Source organism: Castor canadensis, chromosome 2, assembly GCF_047511655.1.
Source record: "Castor canadensis chromosome 2, mCasCan1.hap1v2, whole genome shotgun sequence".
Classification (NCBI taxonomy): domain Eukaryota; kingdom Metazoa; phylum Chordata; class Mammalia; order Rodentia; family Castoridae; genus Castor; species Castor canadensis.
Window position 1 is genome coordinate 131268861 of NC_133387.1, and position 24042 is coordinate 131292902.

The following is a 24042-nucleotide window of genomic DNA, read 5'->3' on the forward strand; positions in this document are numbered from 1 at the left end:
ACCACCTCATCACCTGTATTTCTAATTATTTTTAAAGTAAAAAAAAAAATCAACTTTTTTTCTGTTACTTTCCGTTTTTCTCTTACAGTGTCTTCTGGTTTTGATAGCAGTGTAATATCAGCTCTTCTGCCTTCTGTAAGAGTGTGTGTAGCTGGTATATTTGGTAGGCTTCACCACTCCAGCCACCCGATAGGAACACAGAGCTGTGCTGGCTGCTGCTTTCTTTTAGAGTGAGCTCGTCTGGTTTGCTTCTTTCCCAGAATGTATAAGTGGTCCCCACTTTTTCACTCTAGGACCTGTACTGATGACCCCTCCTTCATTCCTGGAATTAGAAATTTGCGTCTTCCCTTTTTTCTTGCTGATCACCTTGGCTAGAGGTTGATTGATTTTATTTATTGTTTCTACCAGCTTTTGATGTCATTTCTGCCTTTTGTATGATTTTGTTTTCTATGTTACTGATCTCTACTCTTTATTATTTTCTTTAGTTTGTTTTTTTGGGCATTTTTGATGATACTGGGATTTGAACTCAAGCCCTCATGCTTACTAGGCAGGCACTCTACCACTTGAGCCACTCTACCAGCCCTTTTTGCTGTGGTTATTTTTGAGGTAAGGTCTCACTTTATGCCCACCAGTCTGGACTGTGATCCTCCTATCTGTGCTTCCTAGCATAGCTGAAGTGACAGGTATGGTTGAAAGGGGATCTCAAGAACTTTCTGCCTGGCCTGACCTTAAATCACAATCCTCCCAATCTCCAACTCTGGGGTAGCTTACAGGTGTAAGCTACTGCACCCAGCTTCACTTATCTTTTTCTGTCCTTTTATTTTTTAACTTTTCAGTCTCTACATTTAAAGCAGATTTCTTATACACAGCCACTAGTTGAGTTTTACTTTTTTAACTACTCTTGACAATCCTGATGTTTTAATTAGAGTGATTAGACCACTTAATATATAATAGTTACTGACATGGTTGATACTGCTGTTAGTTTTCTATTTGTTCTATCTGTTCTTTATCCCAGTTTTTTTTTTCTTTTTCATACCATCTTTTATATTGAGTATTTTTTATTATTCCATTTTATGTCTTCAATTGGTATTTTGACCATAATTCTTTGTTTTGGTGGGGCTTTGGGGGATTTCTCAACACTTTGTAGCATACATCTTTAATTTTTTCTACCTTAAGAAATACTGTACCCTTCACATGTGGTACAAGATCTTGAGAACAGAATGCTGCCATTCCCACTCAGCCTTTGAGCTGTTCTTGTTGCCAAGTGTTTTTTATACATAAGACCCATGAGACATCATCAATATACTTTTAATTATTCAATTATCTTTTCAAAAGGTTTTTAATGAGGAGAATATTCTTTATTTTTGCCCACATAGCTACCATTTCTGGCACGGTTTATTTCTTCGTGTTAAACCAGGCTTCATTCTGATACTGTTTCTGTCTGTCTGCACATCTTCCATTTACTGTTTCTTGTAGCTCAGTTCTTCTGAACTGTAATGAGTTCTCTCAGATGTTCTTAGTCTGAAAAAAATCTTTATTTTCTCTGTTTTTTCTAGGTGTAGAATTCAAAATTGACCATTTTTTTTTCTTTTTGTACATTGAAGATGCTTTGTTTTCTTCTGATATGATTGTTCCTATGGAAAAGTCTGCTTTGGGCCTCTGTATATAATGTATCTTTTTGTTATTTTTCTGGTAGCTCTTAAGAGCTACTCTTGATGTAGTAGTCTTTTTTTTTTTTTTAATTTATTTTTTTGTATTCATATGTGCATACAATGTTTGGGTCATTTCTCCACCCTCCCCCCACCCCCTCACTTGCTCCCACCCCCATCCCCTCGATACCCGGCAGAAACTATTTTGCCCTTATCTCTAATTTTGTTGAAGAGAGAATATAAGCAATAATAAGAAGGAACAAGGGTTTTTGCTAGTTGAGATAAGAATAGCTATACAGGAAGTTGACTCACATTGATTTCCTGTGCATGTGTGTTACCTTCTAGGTTAATTCTTTTTGATCTAAACTTTTCTCTAGTTCCTGGTCCCCTTCTCCTGTTGGCCTCAGTTGCTTTTAAGGTATCTGCTTTAGTTTCTCTGCGTTGAGGGCAACAAATGCTAGCTAATTTTTTAGGTGTCTTACCTATCCTCACCCCTCCCTTGTGTGCTCTCGCTTTTATCATGTGCTCAAAGTCCAATCCCATTGTTGTGTTTGCCCTTGATCTAAGGCCACATATGAGGGAGAACATACGATTTTTGGTCTTTTGGGCCAGGCTAACCTCACTCAGAATGATGTTCTCCAATTCCATCCATTTACCAGTGAATGATAATATTCCGTTCTTCTTCATGGCTGCATAAAATTCCATTGTGTATAGATACCACATTTTCTTAATCCATTCATCAGTGGTGGGGCATCTTGGCTGTTTCTATAACTTGGCTATTGTGAATAGTGCCGCAATAAACATGGGTGTGCAGGTGCCTCTGGAGTAACCTGTGTCACATTCTTCTGGGTATATCCCCAAGAGTGGTATTGCTGGATCAAATGGTAGATCAATGTTTAGCTTTTTAAGTAGCCTCCAAATTTTTTTCCAGAGTGGTTGTACTAGTCTACATTCCCACCAACAGTGTAAGAGGGTTCCTTTTTCCCCGCATCCTCACCAACACCTGTTGGTGGTGGTGTTGCTAATGATGGCTATTCTAACAGGGGTGAGGTGGAATCTTAGTGTGGTTTTAATTTGCATTTCCTTTATTGCTAGAGATGGTGAGCATTTTTTCATGTGTTTTTTGGCCATTTGAATTTCTTCTTTTGAGAAAGTTCTGTTTAGTTCACTTGCCCATTTCTTTATTGGTTCATTAGTTTTAGGAGAATTTAGTTTTTTAAGTTCCCTATATATTCTGGTTATCAGTCCTTTGTCTGATGTGTAGCTGGCAAATATTTTCTCCCACTCTGTGGGTGTTCTCTTCAGTTTAGAGACCATTTCTTTTGTTGAGCAGAAGCTTTTTAGTTTTAAAGTCCCATTTATCTATGCTGTCTTGTAGTTGCTGTGCTGCTGGAGTTTCATTGAGAAGGTTCTTACCTATACCTACTAACTCCAGAGTATTTCCTACTCTTTCCTGTATCAACTTTAGAGTTTGGGGTCTGATATTAAGATCTTTGATCCATTTTGGGTTAACACTGGTATAGGGTAATATACGTGGATCTAGTTTCAGTTTTTTGCAGACTGCTAACCAGTTTTTCCAGCAGTTTTTGTTGAAGAGGCTGCTTTTTCTCCACCATATGTTTTTAGCGCCTTTGTCAAAGACAAGTTGGTTATAGTTGTGTGGCTTCATATCTGGGTCTTCTATTCTGTTCCACTGGTCTTCATGTCTGTTTTTGTGCCAGTACCATGCTGTTTTTTATTGTTATTGCTTTGTAATATTGTTTGAAGTCAGGTATCGTGATACCTCCTGCATTGTTCTTTTGACTGCGTATTACCTTGGCTATTCGTGGCCTCTTGTGTTTCCATATAAATTTAACGGTAGATTTTTCGATCTCTTTAATGAATGTCATTGGAATTTTGATGGGAATTGCATTAAACATATAGATTACTTTTGAGAGTATAGACATTTTTACTATGTTGATTCTACCAATCCATGAGCATGGGAGATCTCTCCACTTTCTATAGTCTTCCTCAATCTCTTTCTTCAGAAGTGTATAGTTTTCCTTGTAGAGGTTGTTCACATCTTTTGTTAGGTTTACACCTAGGTATTTGATTTTTTTTTGAGGCTATTATAAATGAAATTATTTTCATATATTCTTTCTCAGTTTGTTCATTATTAGTGTATAGAAATGCTAATGATTTTTCTATGTTGATTTTATATCCTGCTACCTTGCTATAGCTATTGATGATGTCTAGAAGCTTCTGAGTAGAGTTTTTTGGGTCTTTAAGGTATAGGATCATGTCATCTGCAAATAGGGATATTTTGACAGTTTCTGTACCTATTTGTATTCCTTTTATTCCTTCTTGCCTAATTGCTCTGGCTAGGAATTCCAGTGCTATGTTGAATAGGAGTGGAGATAGTGGGCATCTTTGTCTAGTTCCTGATTTTAGAAGGAATGGTTTCAGTTTTTCTCCATAAAGTATAATGCTGGCTGTAGGTTTGTCATATATAGCTTTTATAATGTTGAGGTACTTTCCTTCTATTCCTAGTTTTCTTAGAGCTTTTATCATGAAATGGTGTTGGATCTTATCAAGGGCTTTTTCTGCATCTATTGAGATGATCAAGTGGTTTTTGTCTTTGCTTCTGTTAATGTGGTTTATTACGTTTATTGATTTTCGTATGTTGAACGAAAATCCCCTGCATTCCTGGGATGAAGCCTACTTGGTCGTGGTGAATGATCGTTTTGATGTGTTGTTGAATTCAGTTTGCCATTATTTTGTTGAGGATTTTTGCATCAATGTTCATTAAGGAGATTGGCTTATAGTTCTCCTTTTTGGAGGTGTCTTTTGGGGATAAGTGTAATACTGGCTTCATAAAATGTGTTAGGCAGTTTTCCTTCCCTTTCTATTTCCTGGAACAGTTTAAGGAGGGTTTGTGTCAGTTCTTCTTTAAAGGTCTGATAGAATTCAGCAGAGAATCCATTAGGTCCTGGACTTTTCTTTTTGGGGAGACTCTTGATTGCTGCTTCAATTTCATTTTGTGTTATAGATCTATTCAGGTGATTAATATCCTCTGGGTTCAGTTTTGGATGATCACATGTATCTAGAAATCTGTCCATTTCTTTAAGATTTTCAAATTTATTTGAATATAGGTTCTCAAAGTAGTCTCTGATGATTTCCTGGACTTTCATGGTGTTTGTTGTTATCTCCCCTTTTGCATTCCTGATTCTACTAATTTGGGTTCTTTCTCTCCTCGTTTTAGTCAGGTTTGCCAGGGGTCTGTCGATCTTGTTTATTTTTTCAAAGAACCAACTTTTTGTTTCATTAATTCTTTGTATGGTTTTTTTGGTTTCTATTTCAATGATTTCAGCTCTTATTTTTATTATTTCTCTCCTTCTATTTGTTTTGAGATTTGCTTGTTGTTTTTCTAGGAGTTTGAGATGTATCATTAGGTCATTGATTTGGGATTTTTCAGTCTTTTTAATATATGCACTCATGGCTATAAACTTTCCTCTCAGGACTGCCTTTGCTATGTCCCATAGGTTCTGGTAGGTTGTGTTTTCATTTTCATTGACTTCCAGGAACTTTTTAATTTCCTCTTTTATTTCATCTTTGACCCATTGTTCATTAAGTAATGAGTTACTTAGTTTCCAACTGTTTGCATGTTTTTTGTCTTTACTTTTGATGTTGAGTTCTAGTTTTATTGCATTGTGATCAAATAGAATGCATGGTATGATTTCTATTTTCTTATATTTCTGAGGCTTGCTTTGTGCCCTAGGATATGATCTATTTTGGAGAAGGTTCCATGGGCTTCTGAGAAGAATGTATATTGTGTAGAAGTTGGATGAAATGTTCTGTAGACATCAAGTAGGTCCATTTGATCTATGGTACATTTTAGATCTAGGATTTCTTTATTGATTTTTTGTTTGGATGACCTATCTATTGATGTTAATGGGGTGTTAAAGTCTCCCACAACCACTGTGTTGGAGTTAATTTATGCTTTTAGGTCTTTCAGGGTATGTTTGACGAAATTGGCTACGTTGACATTGGGTGCATACAGGTTGATAATTGTTATTTCCTTTTGGTCTATTTCCCCTTTTATTAGTATGGAATGTCCTTCTTTATCTCGTTTGATCAATGTAGGTTTGAAGTCTACTTTGTCTGAGATAAGTATTGCTACTCCTGCCTGTTTTCGGGGGCCATTGGCTTGGTAAATCTTCCAGCCTTTCATCCTAAGCCTATGCTTATTTCTGTCGGTGAGATGGGTCTCCTGTAAGCAACAAATTGTTGGATCTTCCTTTTTAATCCATTTCGTCAAACGGTGCCTTTTGATGGGGGAATTAAGTCCGTTAACATTAAGTGTTAGTACTGATAGGTATGTGGTGATTCCTGTCATTTAGTTGTCTTAGTTGTTTGAAGGTTTGATTGTGTGTACCTAAGTTGAGGTTACTCTCTACTTTCCTGCTTTTTCTTTTCCTGTAGTTTGGTGCTGCCTGCCCTTTTATAGTTATGTTGTGTTTTACTTTCTGTGTGCAGAATCCCTTGAAGAATCTTTTGTAGTGGTGGCTTTGTGGTCACATATTGTTTTAGTGTGTGCTTATCATGGAAGACTTTTATTGCTCCATCTATTTTGAATGATAGTTTTGCTGGGTAGAGTATCCTGGGGTTGAAGTTATTTTCATTCAGTGCCTGGAAGATCTCACTCCAAGCTCTTCTTGCTTTTAATGTTTCTGTTGAGAAGTCTGCTGTGATTTTGATGGGTTTACCTTTGTATGTTATTTGTTTTTTCTCTCTTACAGCCTTCAATATTCTTTCTCTAGTTTCTGTACTTGTTGTTTTAATGATGATATGCCATGGGTAGTTCTATTTTGATCTGGTCTGTTTGGTGTTCTGGAGGCCTCTTGCATCTGTATGAGAATAGATTTCTCTAGATTTGGGAAATTTTCTGTTGTTATTTTGTTGAATATATTACACATTCCCTTTGCTTGCACTTCTTCTCCTTCTTCAATGCCCATGATTCTCAAGTTTGGTCTTTTGATGGAGTCATTGAGTTCTTGCATTTTCTTTTCACAAGTCTTGAGTTATTTAACTAATAGTTCTTCGGTTTTTCCTTTAATTACCATTTCATCTTCCAGTTCTGAGATTCTGTCTTCTGTTTGTTCTGTTCTGCTGGATTGGCCTTCCATTTTGTTTTGCAATTCTGTTTCATTCTTTTTTCTGAGGTTTTCCTTATCCTGGGTGGTTTCCTCTTTAATGTTGTCTATTTTTGTCCTGAGTTCATTTATCTGTTTATTAATCGTGTTCTCTGTTTCACTTTGTTGTTTATACAGTGCTTCTATGGTTTCTTTTATTTCTTCTTGTGCTTTTTCAAATTCTCTATTTTTGTTGTCTTGGAATTTCTTGAGTGTCTCCTGTACGTTTTGGTTGACCCTATCTAGTATCATCTCTATAAAATTCTCATTGATTACCTGTAGTATTTCTTCTTTTAGATTGTTTTTGTGGGCTTCATTGGGTTCTTTGGCATAGTTTATCTTCATTTTGTTGGAGTCTGGATCTGAGTATCTGTTTTCTTCATTCCCCTCTGGTTCCTGTACTAATTTTTTGCTGTGGGGAAACTGGTTTCCCTGTTTTTTCTGTCTTCCCATCATTGCCCTTGGTGTTGTTATTGTCTCTGTACTGTGTGCAATTAAGTATTTTCTAGCTTGTAATAATAACAATGGTGATATTTAGAATGGAAGGGTGAGAGGAGATGGAAAACAAGTTAAAGGGAAAAACAAGTAAGTAGGAAAAAACAAAACAAACAACAAAAAAAGTTTCAAAGATATAAACAGGGAGAGATAGTGTACTAATCAACAGTAAGCTGAACAGGCATTAGAGAGATAGAGGATTGAAAATTAAAAATAAATAAATATATATATATATATATATAAAAATCTCCAAGTTCAAATGCAATAAAGTTTCAGTCTTAATAATGTTGGTGTTTGTCCCTCAGCCTCCAATCCTGGAGATGGTGTCTCAGAAGTAGTTCTATCGTTGTCTCATCAAAGGGGAACAAAAACTAAAAAAAAAAAACAGCACAAAACAAAAAAAAACCCCACAAAGTGTCCCAAGTTCAAATGCAATACAGTTTCAGTATGTTTTTCAGCATGCAGGTGTAGTTCAGTTGTTTTCTCATCAAAGGTAGGGAGAAGAAAAAAAAAAGAGTCTGGAGACAGTTCTGTGAATGGCTATCTGAGGCTGTGGCTCACCTGCCCACTGCTGCCAGCCTGCTGTTGCTGGAGGCTTTATTTATGCAGATCTCAGGAGTGAGCTTAACACTTAACCTGGCCCCACAGGCTATGTTTACTTAGAGTTCTCCTGTGCGCAAGCCGTTGCTACAAGCTTTCCCCTTTCTAAGCACACTGCGGGAGGTGACATGGTACCAGCTTTCTCAGGACTGCGTGTTTATTTACAGTGTTTATTTACAGTTCACGTGGGAAGAGGGTCGTCCCCCACCTCTTCTGTGGAGTTTTCCCACTCCTGGTTTCTGGGCAGTGCTGCTGCTCCTGCCTTCTCCAGCTGGCTTGTGAGGGAATCCCCTCCCTGCCTCCTGGGCCCTCAGGGCGCCCCGCCCTCTTTGCTACATGTCTTTTTTGTTATTGCTTATTGCTCAGTTTCTTTTTTCCCTGGGTGGGGGTCAGTCTGTCCAGGGGGCTATGCTGATCTGGCCCAGGGTTGTCTGTGGGAGTACCGCATACCGCTTAGCTCACCTTGTGGTCCACGTCTTCCCAAGCCGTCTGGGCGCTGGCATCTGGCGGCAGTGTGGGAGCTCTTCTGGTTTCTCCATTTAACGTGAAGAGGAGATGCTATGTGTGGGCTGGAGGTGTGGAGGGGTCAAAGTTTTGCCTCTTCTGGGTGGTTTTTCCTATAAGATGTATCTCCAGCGTCTTGCCAAGGTTTTACTTTAGGAGGCACGCTTTCTGCTTCCTCCCTCTAGCCACCATCTTGGAATTCCTCTCAATGTGGTAGTCTTTATATTTCTAATGCTTGGTATTCATGGGACTTCATCAAATTTGGAAGCTTTTCAGACATTATTTCTTCAAATGTCTTTTCTTCCTGTCTCTTCTGGTTTTCATTCTGGGATTCTGATTCCTGTATGTTAATCATTTGCTGTTGCCCCACAGCTCATAGAGGACTTACCTTTTGTCTTTGTTTCTTCTCTCTGCTTTATTCTGAATAGAATAATTCCTATAATTCACTGATCTTTTCTGCCACATTATCTAATCTGCTATTAATCCTTCCAGGGAATTTCTCATTTCAGATATTGCATTTTTTCATGTGTACAAGTTACATTTGTTCCTTTTTATGTCTTTCCTTTTGTACCTTATCATAGTTCTTGTTTCCTTTACATTTCTTAAGATATTTACAACTGTTTTAAGATCCTTATCTACTACTACCATGGTCTCCAGCATTTCTGGACGTATTTCTGTTGCTCTTTCTCCTGATTTTGAGGTGTGTCTCCTGTCACTTTGCCTGCCCAGTAGCTTTTCATTGACTTGTTGAACATCCTGAATCTTACATTGTGGGGTGCTGGAATTTCTTATTTTCTATAATTAGTTGGGCTTTATTTTGAGATGTAGGTAAGATATTTGGATTCTGTTTGATCTTTCTCAGGTTTCCTTTCAAGCTCTTTTAGGATAGCCTTTGATTGAGGGCTAAGTTAGCCCCATTCCAAGGCAATACCTTGGGGAGTAATCTGCCAGAAGCCCTGTGTGTTATGAGGCTTCTCTCCTCTCCAACTGGTGAGAACAAGAGGGATTTTCAGCCCCCTGAGTGCCAAAAATTCTTACTCCCGGTTCTTTCCCAAGCCCTGGATTGTTCCCTCTCATGAACAGATCGGTATACAACCAAAAGTGTGGGTGGAATCCTCTGTAGAGCCTCAGAATCCCTATTTCTTTATGAGCATGCAGCTCTCCCTTCTTTGATCTCTGCTCCACAGAGTCTTAACCATCTTGACCTAACCTCGAATCTAGCTCCTCAGCTCAGAAAGAGTCCTGAGTCCCCTCAGGGACTCCCCTGCTTAGATCCCCCTTCTGTACTCAGTCTGAAAGCTTCTTCACCACAGCCTAGGGGAATACCCTGGGCTCCTTGTGTTTCCTTTATTTCTTTTTTAGCAGTACTGGAGTTTGAACTCAGAGCCTTGTGGTTGCTAGGCAGACGCTCTACCACTTGGGCCGTACCCAGCCTCTTTGTTCCCTTTCTAAGGACAGCAGTCCTCCATTGCTTGTTGTCCAGTGTCTAAAAACCATTGAGTGTATGTCCTGCTGGGTTTCCTAGTTATGTGAAGCAGGAGAGCAATTCCCATAGCAATTCATCTTTCCTGGACAGATTTGGGAGTACCTGCTACTGGTGTGTTTGTTAATTCACAGGACCACAAATAACCCTAAGTCCACTAGTCAAACCTGGCCCAAAGCAGGGCTTGCTCCTGCAGTATTGCCTAGAGATGAATGTCTACCTTGCTGGGTAATTCCAGGGTATAACACACTGCTTTAATTATTAGTAAATTTTAAAAACTTGAATCAGAATGTGCTTCTCAAATTTTAGACTAACTGGTCCCAGTTCTGCCCTTTTGCATAGTTAAAATAACAAGTCTAATTCTTTATTCTTCTCTCAAATAAATGTTAGGGGACAGCTGACATGTCACTTGTAGTGTCCTCTTTTCTGATTTAAACATTCCAGTTACTAGGCTGGTGGAGTGGCTCAAGTATTAGAATGCCTGCCTAGCAAGCACAAGGCCCTGAGTTCAAACCTCAGTACCACAGGGGAAAAAAATTCCAGTTATTGAAATCATTCCCTATGCATCCCTCCTAGTTAACCTTTAGAGTCCTTCATGCCCACTTCTGTCATCAACATCTGTCTAAATGTGACACTGGGATTCTACAGAGGGTTCTAAGCATACTCTGACTAAATGAGAAGGGTCAATGACCTTCCACAATCCAAATCCCATATTTCTGCTAATATAGCTCATAAACAAACTAGCTCTTTGCAGCATGTGGTTTTTCTAGCTCATACTGAACTTACCAACTAAACCCATTGGCCTTTCCAGTTACCGTATCTGGCTGGGCTGACATGACCAGGGCTTTAATTATAGGATTTCATATTTATCTGTTAATGTGACCCTTTTGTTTCAGTACACCCTTGCAGCCTCTTTTGAATGCTGCTTTTGCTTCTACTAATGGTAGGTCAATAGTATCATCTTCGTATTTGAAAAGCAAGACATTACTTAATTCACCTCCTCAGCAAATGTATTTCAAGCACTCACAGTGTGTTTGGTATTAACTTTAGGGCAGTGCAGGATACAGAGACATTTAAGCCACAGGGCAGTGCAGGATACAGAGACATTTAAGCCACAGGCCCTGCTGTCAAGGGTCCTATATTCTGGTGGGGAACATAAGACATTTGTGCATGATTAGGAGCTAGAACATGCCAAGTGCCATCAGAGTCCTACAGATAACTTCTCAGGCTGGGAGATTAAGGCAGGCAGCTGGGATGTCTTCGGGGTGGGCAAGATTTATGCCAGCCTTCGAGGATGGGCAGGATGTAGATAAGTATTCGAAGGGCCTTTAAGCAGAGGGAGAAGAATGTATGAATGAATCAAATTAAACAGGATCTGGATCACTGTGGCCTTCTCTTTTTGGTGGCGGTACTGGTGTTTGAATTTAAGGCTTTGCCCTTGTGTGGCAGACACTCTGCTGCTTGAGCATCACGGTCTTCTTTGAAACAAATCTGTCATCTCTGATAAACAAGTCCAAACCAGATGAGTGTATCTCAGCCTGAACACTTTGGTATTTGGGGCCAGATAATCCCATGTTGTGGGCTCCCTGTGCATCACTCAGCAGCACCCCTACCCTTATCCTTTAATGGTCTAACTGAAGATGCCAGGAGCACTGCCCAGCTCTGACATCCAGAAATACCCTCCAAATATTGCTGAATCTCCCCTTGTTAACAGCCCCTGACCTAAAGTGTTGATTTGCAGTCTTATTCTGGAACTCTACACTCCCTCTTGGCTTCAGAAACCTCAAGTGATGAATCTTTCCATTCTTTTTAGGTTAAGTCTTTTGAGAAGGAAAGGCAAACAGAGAAGCGTGTGCTGGAGTCCGATCTTGTGGACCACGTTTTACAGAAACTGAGAACTAAAGTCAGTGATGAAAGGAATATCAGGTAATTTGTTCAACAAAAGCCCAGGAGACTGGCTGGCTATAATTGCTTACACAGACCCTACATAAATGTTTTAAAAGTTAATTTGATTCTTTGGAGAAATCAAGACAAGTCAGGATTAGTTTATATAAGCCATTCTGGTGCTTCTGAATAATTCAGTCAGCAGTATAGTTATGACGCTTGGTTAAGAGTGGTCTTATCTTGCTGTCAGCAAGTTTTTCATAACTGTTAATCGTCTGTTTTGCCTTGCTATAACAATATGCCCAAGGATGAGTACTTCATAAAGAAAGGGGGTGATTTAGCTCAGTTTGGGAAGCTGAAAATCCACAATTGGACAGCCTCATCTATTCAGCCTCGGTGAAGGCCCCCTTGGCTATGCCACAATACAGCAGAGAAGTGAAAAGGGAAACAGCCACAGGCAGAAGGTGACATGGAGTGGCCTCATTTATAATCAGCTCTCTGGTGAACTTGTGAGAACTCACTTACTCTGTGAGGCCATGCCTCCATGACCTATTATTGCCTGATAGGCTCACCTCTTAAAGGGCTACAGGCATGATTCAGCTGGCAGAGTGCTCACCTAACAAGTGCAAGGCCCTAAGTTCAGACCCCGGGACCACAAAAAAAGAAGAAAGTTCCATTATCAACACTGCCACTCTGGGAACCAAGCTTCTATCACATGACCTTCAGATGACACACTCAAACTACATCCAAACCATAGTAAAATTTTCAAGATTTTTTTTTATTACTTTGAAAGACCTAAGGAGCCAAAACCTATGTGTCTTTATTTTGTTCAGCCTGTTAATCATTGAATTTCAGTAGCATTTTGTCCATGTATAGAGTTCATATACTCATGATGGCAGATAAATTGTGTATATGAATTTAGAAAAGTCAGGAAAAGGCATTAAAACCAAAAAAATTTTTAATTGATACAGCAGTTCCACTTCAGGAATTTATTCTAAACATTTCTTTTCTTTTTTGGGGGGGGGCAGTACTGGGATTTGAGCTCAGGGCCCCACACTTGGCTAGGCAGGCGCTCTACCACTTGAGCCCCTCCTCCAGCCCTACAGTAAACATTTGTTCACTGGGTGTGGATAGCGTTGTCTACCAAGACTAACTTGTAACAGCAGTTCCGAGACTCTTTGATCTCAGAGCCCCTCTATACTCTTGGGTAATTATTTGAGGACCCTAAAGAACTTTTGTTTATGTGGACTAAATATCAATATTTTCTGTGCTAAGCCAGGCGTGCCTGTAATCTCAGCACTCAGGAGGCCAAGGCAAAAGGATCTTGAGTTCAAAGCCAGCCTGGGCCACACATTGAGACTTTGTCATAAAGAAATAAATCATTCTGTATTAGAAATTGAATCCTAAACACTTTTAAAATACTTATTCATTTTTAAATAACAGTAACAACCCAATACATGCTAACCTAAATAACGTATTTTTAATAGCAAATAACTGTATTTTCCAAGACAAAATAAATTTAGTAAAAAAAGTGGCCACTTTTCACGTTTGTAAATCTCTAAGACACTTTACATCTTTTGTAATCTTTTTAAAGCTTTTATTTGGGGGTGGGAAGCAGTGCTGAGGCCTCACACTTGTTGTCAAGCACCCCCGCCCCTTTCAAGCTTCGACAAAAGGAATGTTTCCCTTCCAGCTTCTGCATTCAGTCTGTTGTAGTATCACACATCGGGTGGTCTGGGAGACTCCACTGCACATTGGTACGAGGATGAGAGTGAAAAGACAGCTAACATTTAGGATTGCTATGAAAATAGCTTTGACCTTGCAGACCACTGGAAAGGATCTGAGGACCACACTTTTTAATACAGGATGTAGTCTTGAGCTCTTGATCCTCTGCTTCAGCCTCCCAAGTGCTAGGATTACAGTTATGTACCACCTCGACTGGCCTGAGAATCTCTCCTTTACAGTACCAAGATATGCACTGGTAGAAGGCTAGACTGTGGAAAAACACAACAGAATACTGTGCAGCCTTTAAAATGGTGATTCTAGTAAAAAAAGGGGAAAAAATGGTGACTCTAGGGGCTGGAGTTGGGGCTCAAGTGCCTAGCAAAAATAAAGCCCTGAGTTTAAACTCCAGTACAATCAAAATAATAACAGTAGTAATAATAAATCATGACTCCAGTAAAGCTGAGTTTATTGACACAGAAGGATGGCTAACAAATAGGATGGACAGTATAATCCCATTTTCCTTTTAACCAAAATATATAATCTACAATAATAAAAATTTAATACACAACAGTATTTAGAAAAATACCTGAGAGAATGAACCAAATGCTTAATTAATTGTAGTTATTTCTGGTTAGTGGAATTACAAGGTACACTTTTGTTATGTATTTACAACACTTGTACAAATGCTCAATGAACAGAAAATACAACTCCCTAGCCTTTTTTGGCTTATATCAGTAATTCTCAGCCAGTAGCAGTTTTGTCCCCAGGGGACATAACAGCAATGTTTTGAGACATTTTTGGCTGTTACAACTTGGGGGTGTTATTGGTATCTAGTAGAGGCCAGGGATGCTACTATAATCTCCTACAGGTCACAGGTCTGTCCCCTGAACCCCCAGTAAATAATTATCTGACCCAAAGTATCAACAGTACCAACTTAGAGAAAAATCCCAGCTTATAGGCAATGAGCCTTCTTGTTTTCCTCTTCCTCCCATGCCCCCACCGAGCTTTGACAAACTCACCATCAGACTTTTCTGAGGGAAGTAATGTTCTTGAAGGTACCAGGTATTAGTTACAGATCCAAATCAAAGACTGAGGTTTGGAAAATAAAACAAGAAATAGCCAACTCTGAGTTCGGGTGAGCGTTCTTAAAACACTTGGAAAGCTAGGCGGGATTTAGTCTTTGTAGGGAAAGGCTCAAAATCTCTTCTCCGTGCAAATGATTATTTCCCTGTTTTCCCAAGATAGAGTGCTATTATGTCTCAAAAAATCAATTCACAGCATTTGAAAGAACACCAGTTCACAGTTTTGTTTTTTTTTTTTTTTTTGAAAGAATATCCTTATTTTCCAACGTTCTGTAGGCAGTTGCCATAACAAAGGCACAGCGTGCTTGCTAATGTTCGCCATGTTAAGAGGGGAGCAGAAAGAACACTCATTACATTGCACTGAAAAAATACACAAGAATATGTGGAGCCCGGATTTCAAACCCAGCTGAATAAATCTTGAAATTATATGCATTTTTTTGTTGACCAACAGCATAAGTAAATGCATTTTTGTTGCGAATTTTTGTTATTCTTCCCACTATTATCAACAGGAATTTTTTTTATTCAATTGAAAAATGGCTCACATGTGCTACTCACTGGGAGTTATCTGAGTTGCTTTTGCCATATTGACTGTTTCCTGTTTTTGTTTGCTTGTTTTTAGAGACGCTTCCGATAATCTTGCAGTACAAAATCAGAAGGGGTCATTTTCTAATGCTTCAGGTATAATTACTAATTATAATCTGAACATAACTGATTGTGTTACAAACTGCTGTTTGCTCAAGGCACTAATGACTGTGGCTATCTCCTTGTGACACTGGAAATAGCTTTTTAAAGTAACTTGTAAACAACAAATTGTACTATATGAAACCCTTGACTGGGATTTAGGTGACTTCTGATCTTGGTCTTACTATCTTATTTTTATCTAATCTTCCTTTGACTCAGTTTACTATCTAGATGAAATACGGATAATTTTTCCACAAACTTTCCCCATATAGAGGACTGAAGAAAAGTATTTGAACCCAGGTGTAGTGGTCCACACTCATAATCCCAGCACTTGGGAAGCTGAGGCAAGAGGATTGTGAGTTTGAGGCTAGCCTGGACTATGTAGTGAGACCCTGTCTCAAAAAATAAAAATAAAAATGAGTAATAATAAGAAAACAGGCCAAGAAATGATCTAGCTCTTAGAATCAGACAAGCTATCATGATTAGTAACTACTAATAAACTGCTGTCTCTTGGTGGTATGTTCTAGAAACTAGCACAGTAAGGCCATAAATTCTGAAACTTCCTTCTTAGGTTTGTTTGAAATCCATGGAGCAACAGTTGTTCCCATTGTGAGTGTGATAGCCCCAGAGAAGCTGTCAGCCAGCACGAGGAGGCGATATGAGACTCAGGTACACCAAGTCAGGGCTTCCTTGCCTTTCTAATGTGAGCTACAAGCAGGAAAAGAAAATAATAAGCATGAATTTCCTGGAAATATTTTTCTTCTCTCTTCCCTAACCTGGTGGCTTTAGAAGATTTCATCAACACAGAGCATCTCTGTAGTACCAGGATTCAGCCCCCTGTCCTCCAGAGAGGCATCAGTATGCATGGAAAAGCAACTGTTGTCAGAACTTTCTCACGCTGGTGGGGTTGGTTTGATTTGGTTCTAAAGAACAAAGCATGACCATTCAGTCACAAGACTGGATGCAAGTTTCATTCCATGCATGGCTTTGGTATCTGCCTGTTGGTAATGCTGAGGGCTGTGTGAAATACAAAAGGCATCAGTCCAGGCCCAGTCCCAAAGCGTACATAACCTTAGGAGCATATACACAATGTAGATAAAAAGAAAGGTGAGCTAAATATATTGTTTTTATTTTTTTGGCAGTACTGGAGTTTGAACTCAGGGTGTATGAACACCACCACTGGCCCTGCAAACTAAATACATCAAATATGAATGTTAGAGGGTGCTGTGGATGTAGGGGAAAGGGTGGGTGTTCAGAGAGCATTGGTACCAAGTACCAGTGGCTCACGTCTATAATCCTAGCCTCTAGGGAGGCAGAGATCAGAAGGATCAGAGCCCAAGCAAAAAAAGTGAGACCCTATCTCAAAATACTCAACACAAAAAAAGGACCAGTGGAGTGGCTCAAGTAGTACAGCACCTGCCTAGCAAGTGTGAAGCTCTCAGTTCAAACCCCAGTACCAAGGAAAAAAAAAAAAAGCATTCATGAGCTAAGAGTAGTGGTGTGCATCTGTAGTCCCAGCTGTGTGTGTGGGTGGGGGGTGGGGGGTGGGTGTGTGAAAATGAGAATGAGAATGAATTTGGTTTTTTTACTGTTTAACTACACTGGAATACAAAAGGCCAGGTACCTAGTCTTCTAAGTTCTTCTGGCTGTTTCTTAGGATTTGGGTGGAAACCCACTGTTCCTGTCTTCCTACTGCAGTCATCATCTGCCATATTGAGTCTCCTGTTATTGCTATCACCTTCCCTTTTCCAAATTTCCCTAAAATCTCTGAATCCTAAATCCTCTGCTTCCATGTGTACAATTTCAGTGCACTGAGCACTTTTTATTTTTCCAGATGTGCAGCTGGTTGGAGCTGTGCATGCATCTGCACCCTTAGCATTTCTAGCGTCAGTTACTTGAGCTCTGTGCTTTAATGAGACCTTCACTAAGGAGCTCCCAAGAGCTGCTTTGGCCAGGGAACCACAGACCTTCAGTCTCTGAGACCACAGCTGGAGTTCTAAGCTTATCGTTGGAAACTTCCTTACAGAATTTTCTTAAGTACCTTGTTAGATAGTACTAAGTGGGTGAGCTCATCCTCAACTTGATGAGCTCAAGTTTTTTGGCCTTGTCCCAAACTTACTGGATCTTGTCTTTCTTGGTCAACTAGTTTCTGCATCTGTCTTCTTATCATCCTTGGGCAGTATCAGGAAGCTTGAAGAGCCAGCAGTGACCACAGCCTCGCTATGTCCTGCACTGATCCTTTCTCAGGCATCATTTCAAAATTTAAAAGAAATAAGCAACAAGGATTATTAGACAAATGATCAAAACAGGTTATGTCTCATTTCTCCTGAGATAATGCCTAGACACCCCCTTTGTGAGGCAGATCAAGAATAAATCTTTAGACAGTTTGGAAGCCTTTCTAGACCTTGCCTTGTCACCCTGTGATTATTTTCTAGAATAGGAAGTAAGATGGTTTGGTTTCACATGTTCTGAATTCCATTTTCTTATTAGGTACAAACCCGACTTCAGACTACACTTGCCAATTTGCATCAGAAAAGCAGTGAAATTGAAATTCTGGCTGTAAGTCACTTTCTTTAACATTTTGAAGATAGCTTTTTCCAGTGTCTGGTTTGACTTGTGTTCAGGCTTTTTTGCTGTCAGCAATATTTGGTGCAGACCTGGTTGTTTCTGATATGAATGAACCACATACAATCTAAACCTGGGGAGAAAACAGAAGGTTGTTTTTCTTTTTTCTTCTCTGAAAGGAGGGTGGGGGAATAAAAACCAAAATCATTTTTCTGCAAGTTTCAAGTCTTTCCTTACTGAACCTATACAAAGAACGTGTAGTAGTGCAGCCCCCACTGCTTGTTAGCTCACCCATGCTGATTTTATCGCACCATTCATGAAGTCTGCTTTATAGCAAAGTAGCATGCTGCCAGCCCTGTTCATACTGTCCATCTAGACAAATCTATAGCCCCAGGTCAATATGTGCTGCTTTGAGTTCTGCAATAGATGTACATTTCTGTGTGTTAACAGGTGGATCTACCCAAAGAAACAATCTTACAGTTTTTATCACTAGAGGTAAGCACTATGAACTGTTCTGCACCGTGGCCTTTGCTGTTCATTTGCCAAAAGAAAAACAAGAACAGTATTAAGTTTTCTGAGAAATACTACTGATCTGGCAAACCACGAATTTAGTAACTTTGGTCCTTTTATGTATTCTTTGTATTCTAAAATCAAGGTTACCTAGCTAGCAAGTAGCAGAGCCAGGATTGGAACTTACAGACTAGCAGGATCTATGTTCTAGATTTATTACATCAAAGTTGAACAAAAGTAATTTATCACTTAGACACAGGTTTCACATGGTTAAAATGCAGGAAGGAAGGCCCAAGTAAAACATGTTTTATTGTCTGGCTGAAGTTTGATGGCAAATAGCAATATCCTGCTATCTCTCACATAAACCTTCACCTCAGCTAGGGAAGTTCATTTGTGTATTGGAACTATATACACCCTTTTGTTAAAAAATAAAATTAATTTACATCCTTTTTTGTATGGTTTTTAACAGGTACATACTTTTAGCATCAAATAGCCTAAATAAGAACTTTTAAAATTTTGAAGTTTCCTTTGCTAGTAAGAATACTTAATTGTAGCTTCAGGTTATTTTCTGCAACACTGCATATCAAAGAATACTTTTTTGTCTATCCAGGCGTTCAGTCACAGATTAAGTTAGATTAAAAGTGAACTGGCGGGCAAGGTGGTGCACGCCAGTAACCCCAGCACTCGGGAGGTGGAGGCGGAAGGATCACTTTGTTCACGGCCAGTCTGGGCTGCATAGCAAGACCCTGTCTCAAAAAAACAGTTTGCCCCAGAACTATTACTCCATATTCCATTTTCTGTTGCTCTTACTGGCAGTCTACTTTTTTGTGATCCATTTTGCACACAGTAATAAACAGGCAGAAATAACCCATCCAAAGCCATATTAGCACATGGTCAGGCATTAGCAACCAGGGCTGTGCCACAGTTGATCAGGCTCTAATTAGGTACATGTAGTCTTGGCTTACAGATTGATGCTTCAAAGGAGGAACCCCAGCAGTCTCCCACCAGCTCTACCATCTCCCCATCATGGTTGTGATTCTGATGATATACCTGAAGCGGAGAATGGCACTGGCATTTCATTAGTGACTCAGAAAAAGGCCAGGCAAACTCTACTGTCCTGTTAAGTCTTATCTACTTTTTTCTAGTGGGATGCTGATGAACAGGCATTTAACACAACTGTGAAGCAGCTGCTGTCACGCCTACCAAAGCAAAGATACCTCAAACTAGTTTGTGATGAAATTTATAACATCAAAGTTGAAAAAAAGTAAGTTATCACTCAGGCATAGCAGGCTTTACATGGCTAAAATTCAGAGGATAAGCCAGACTGAGAAAGACATGTCACGTTTTCAAATGCAGAATCTAGACCAAAAAAGAGTGACATGAGTATAAAATGGAGGACTAATTTGGGAGGGGAACCAGGGAAAGGAGGAGGAGGAGGAGGGTGAAAGGAGAGGGTGATGGGGGCAATTATTTTCAAAGTACTTTGCATGAAAATAAAATTCCTTTTAAATGCAGGGGAGGGAGGGACAAGAAAGAGCAATAGAGGAGTTGCATTCAAAGCACATTATATGCATGTATGCAAACATCACAATAAAACCTCTTTGTACAATTAATACATACTAATTAAAAAAAAAACCTATGTGTACTTCATCTGTACTAAAGAAAAAAAATTCAGGGAGTGGGTTCAGAGTGAAACTTGTTTTATTACCTTGTGGTTTGATGGCTTGTTAGAACTGCAGCTGGCAATCAGTTCATCTTACTCACTGCAAATCAGTCAGTCTTGTGACAAATCACAGCAGGCCTGAGTAACTGTCTTAATCATAATGTTCACCCAGGTAACTACTTCTAGAAGTATGCTTAAGTAAAATAACCATGACAGCTTTGCTGTACATCCTCATATCAAAATGCCAGTCATTCAGCTATCTCTCCTCTGAGGGCAACAAGGATATAAGAGGTGAATGGGGGGGCTCCTTGTGTAGGACCCTTCATTGCAGACCCTGACAGACACAGCTTCTGTAAAACCTAGGTATATTTTTAGTGATTAGACTTCCATCTTATTTCTAATTAAACAGAGATCTTACAGTTGTTCTAAAAATATGAACTGTCTTCACTCTCTAAAGTCTGTCATTATAATCTGCCTTTTTCTTTCTTTTGCAGGGTGTCTGTGCTATTCCTGTATAGCTACAGAGATGACTACTACAGAATCTTATTTTAACCATAAAGAACTCTCATTACATTGTTCAAACGGACAGAGGTTTTACTGGAATAATGGAATGTTGTACATTCAGTGTCATTTTAAATTAACTTTCAGTTCTAAGCTCAACTGCAAAATTGAGCTTTGTCAGTTTTCATGTGTAATATATTATAAATTTATCTTTTTGGATACAATAAATGCTTTCCTATATCTGCTTTTGAATTGCCTATCTATTAACACTAAAGATTTTATGGCGCTAAATCACAATAGCCTTCTTCTTACCTTGGCCCTAATGACTAAGTACATGAAAATGTCCTAGTATTTTTTTCCCATTGGGACAAGTCATAAAAAGACCAAATACTTGAGAATCTGTATTTGTTATTGTTTTTAGCATTTTGTTATTGTTTTTGTTTTAGAGGTTTTTTTTTTTCCAGACAGGGTCTCACTAGATAGCCTAAATGGCCTCAAATTCTCAGTCTTCCTGCCTCAGCCTCCCAAGTGCTGAGATTACAGGTGTGTACCACCACACCAAGCAGAATCTTCATTCTTGTAAAATAAAGATCTTATAATTTGTTTATCCTAATGTAGTTAAGCAAACTCACATTTGGCTGTAAGAACTGATTCAAACTTGCTTATGGAACTATGATAATAAAAGTATACAACCAGGTAGATGAGCACCAGTGGCTCACACCTGTAATACTAGCTACTCAGGAGGTAGAGATCAGGAGGATAAAGGTTCTAAGCCACCCAGGCAAATAGTTCTGAGAGACCCTATCTTGAAAAAAAACCTTCACAAAAAAAGGCTGGTGGAGTGGCTCAAGATGTAGGCCCTGAGTTCAAACCCCAGTACCACAAAAAAAAAAAAAAAAGAAGCTATACAACTAGGTAAGAAAAATGCCTGTGAGATAACATGACTTTATGACTTTCTCTAAAATTTTCAGGTTTCAATTCCAATAATCTAGAAGACAGGGCTAAAACCTATTCATTAATCACATCATTCCAGAAATTGTAGTTATTGCCAGAACTATTTAATGGGGTGAGAAAAGGAGTAAGAGGCAGCCAGTACTGACAGACAGGTTTGATACACTGCTCTTCACAGAGAGGACAATGGAGACTTTTGAACTATAACCCAGGCATACACAACCATGCAGCTCAGATCTAAAACTGACTTCCTACCACAACTACCCTAACATCCCCACCCTTCTTTTCAAAATGATCCTAGTCTCACATGAAAATAGTTAACAGTTATGGGACCAAAAACAGCCTTGAGGCAAAAAGGAAAAACAGCAATTCAGTGGTTAGTTGGTGAAAGGAGAAAATCCGGTGCCCTTCACTGTGCTGTTTTGATCTTCTTATTCTTGTTCTTTTTGTCCCTCTTCTTCAGCCCATCCATATTAGCTCTCAGTAGGTTTGAATAAGCCTGAAAGACACAGGGCATAGCTTAGTGGGAAAGGGCAAATTGGAGGAGTAGCTGCCCTACTTCCACAGTGGACTTAGGGTAGCAGGGGACACTTGTACTGGTAAGTTGTGCCCACATAAAACACATTATAGCAGCTTCTGCAACACTTACCTACAGTGAGTTGCAGGGGGTTTTTGTTTTTTTTGTTTGTTTGGTTTTTGGTGCTGGGATCAAACCCAGGACCTCACGCATGCTAGGCAAGCGCTGTACCACTGAGCTACATCCCAGCCCCTTGTTTGTTTTTTAAAGCAACAAGGGAAAAGTGCAAGTAACTTCTTGTTCAGCATTTTATGTGGGGGCATATCTAAAGTCAAAGACAACAAAATCTAAAAAGACCCAAGTACCACTGGAGGCGGGGGGGGGGGGGGAACAGGAAGATAATATCAGTGTTAGAGATTCCACCTGACAGCTTTACTTTACTTTAAAAACATTGGTAACACTTATCACAGAAGAGCAACAAACGTAAGTGTCAATCTTAAGTCAGTGTTCACTTAATACTGACTCTTCCCCTGAGAGGGAGGGGCATGGAGAACTCACCATCTGAAACTTATTCACTTCTTTGGAGCTCACCTGGAAAAGGAGGGAAAAAGAGGTCACCCCTATTTGTGCATACAGATACCCTCTGCTCCAGGTCGTATCTCGAAAAGCCTCATAAAGACAACAGCCTCTTCTTTAAAATGTTTCTTCCAACTTCAGAAATCTATCTTCCTACTTCTCTTTCCTCTGCCTGAAGAATAACCCAAGTACTCTCTGCCTTTTTCCACGTGAGAACTGCACCAAGACAAGACGGGCACAACTGGGCTCCTCCTGAAGTTACCTTTCTCACCTCTGCTGAAATCCCTTACACAATCCAGGTGTGCACGTGTCTGTGATCCCAGCACTCAGGAAACTGAGGCAGGAGGACAGAGGGTTTGAGGCCAGCCTGGGCTACATAGCAAGACCATGTCTCAAAAAAATAACGAATAATAAAAACAAGCCCAGCTTACCACAGTGCTGATCTTCTTTTTCCCATCAGTAGCTCTCAACAGACACTTGTTTTCTGCCGGCTCAAGGCCCTCCACAGAACCCTTCCTTGGAATGGGTTTAGTCCGACCATCATCTGCGTGAAAAATAAAACCTGGTGAACATACTCACAGATGTTGCTGACAGGGAGATCAAACAAAAATCACAGCCAAGAATGTAATCCCAGCTACTCAGGAGACAGAGGTAGGGGAATCCCAGTCCCCAGCCGCCCACCAGGCAAAAGCACAAACCCCTCTGGAAGAACTAAAAAAGCAAAAGGAATGGGGGCGTGGCTCAGGCGCTACGGCTCGGGCCTGGCAAACTCGCCAGTACTTGGAGAAGTGACACAGAGGTGACCAAGACCTCTGAGTTGCTTGGGGCCCCTTGAAACCGGACCTGGGTGACTGTGCTGGGGCCCACGCCAGCCACCATCCCTAACACCCCCGGGATCTACTGCCCGCACGTGCAGGGCGGAGCTTACACTTCTTCAGGGTGATGTACACGCTGCCCGACAAGCGGCACTTCTGGAAGAGCCTGGTCAGCTCCGTCAAGAACTGCAACACAACAGGCCTGCCCCGTTAGTCACCCGCCAAGCCTCGCCCTGCCGCGGCCGGTCCTTGTCCCTCCCGCACTAGGAGACACAGGTCCCGAGCTAAGTCCCAATTGCACCCGTCGCTGGGCCGCCGGAATTTGGTTGTACCTGCTCGCTCTCCAACAGCACCATGTCAACGCTGCGGCTCCGCTCAATCCGCAGAAGCCCTAAACAGTTACAGCCGGAAGTCTCGCCTACGCTGGGAGGGACTTCCGCCGTTAGAGTTGCGAGTCTCCCCGACCTATCACTGTCTCCGCTTCGCGCCCGCGCCCTGAGATGCCCCCGCCTTGCACCAATCCCTGCTTTCCACCCCGCCCCTCTCGCGCCTGCGTCCTGAGACGCCCCCTCCTGGCTCAGGGGGGGAATGACCCGGATGGTGCTTGGGTGTCCTGGTCTTTCAGCCAATACCCAGTTAGTATAAGGGAATGAGAGCAAAAGAAAGATTT

General features: G+C 40.3%; 2 protein-coding genes across 16 annotated transcripts in view; one reads left to right on the forward strand and one right to left on the reverse strand.

Annotated features, from left to right (window-relative positions):
* Eif2ak4 (eukaryotic translation initiation factor 2 alpha kinase 4) overlaps positions 1–21415 on the forward strand; it is a 97970-nt gene extending 76555 nt beyond the window's left edge. For 8 of the 15 annotated variants that reach the window (XM_074065641.1, XM_074065643.1, XM_074065642.1 and 5 more), the window contains 7 exons: positions 11716–11828; positions 15213–15271; positions 15846–15943; positions 17765–17833; positions 18290–18334; positions 19495–19613; positions 20507–21415. In XM_074065641.1, the coding sequence (XP_073921742.1) occupies positions 11716–11828; positions 15213–15271; positions 15846–15943; positions 17765–17833; positions 18290–18334; positions 19495–19613; positions 20507–20564 (561 nt within the window). In that variant the 3' untranslated portion in view covers positions 20565–21415. Of the gene's footprint in view, positions 1–11715; positions 11829–15212; positions 15272–15845; positions 15944–17764; positions 18164–18289; positions 19614–20506 lie in introns of those variants that run through there. The other 7 variants (XR_012445405.1, XR_012445404.1, XM_074065644.1 and 4 more) reach the window with 7 other exon arrangements.
* Positions 21416–21549: 134 nt separating this feature from the next.
* On the reverse strand, positions 21550–23830 carry Srp14 (signal recognition particle 14). The gene is made up of 5 exons (XM_074065653.1): positions 23705–23830; positions 23486–23558; positions 22989–23101; positions 22540–22572; positions 21550–21963 (listed from the first exon to the last, which is right to left on the reverse strand). Exons 1-5 carry the CDS (start codon positions 23726–23728, stop codon positions 21874–21876), a joined length of 333 nt encoding a protein of 110 aa, XP_073921754.1. The 5' UTR covers positions 23729–23830; the 3' UTR covers positions 21550–21873.
* Positions 23831–24042: the final 212 nt, after the last annotated feature.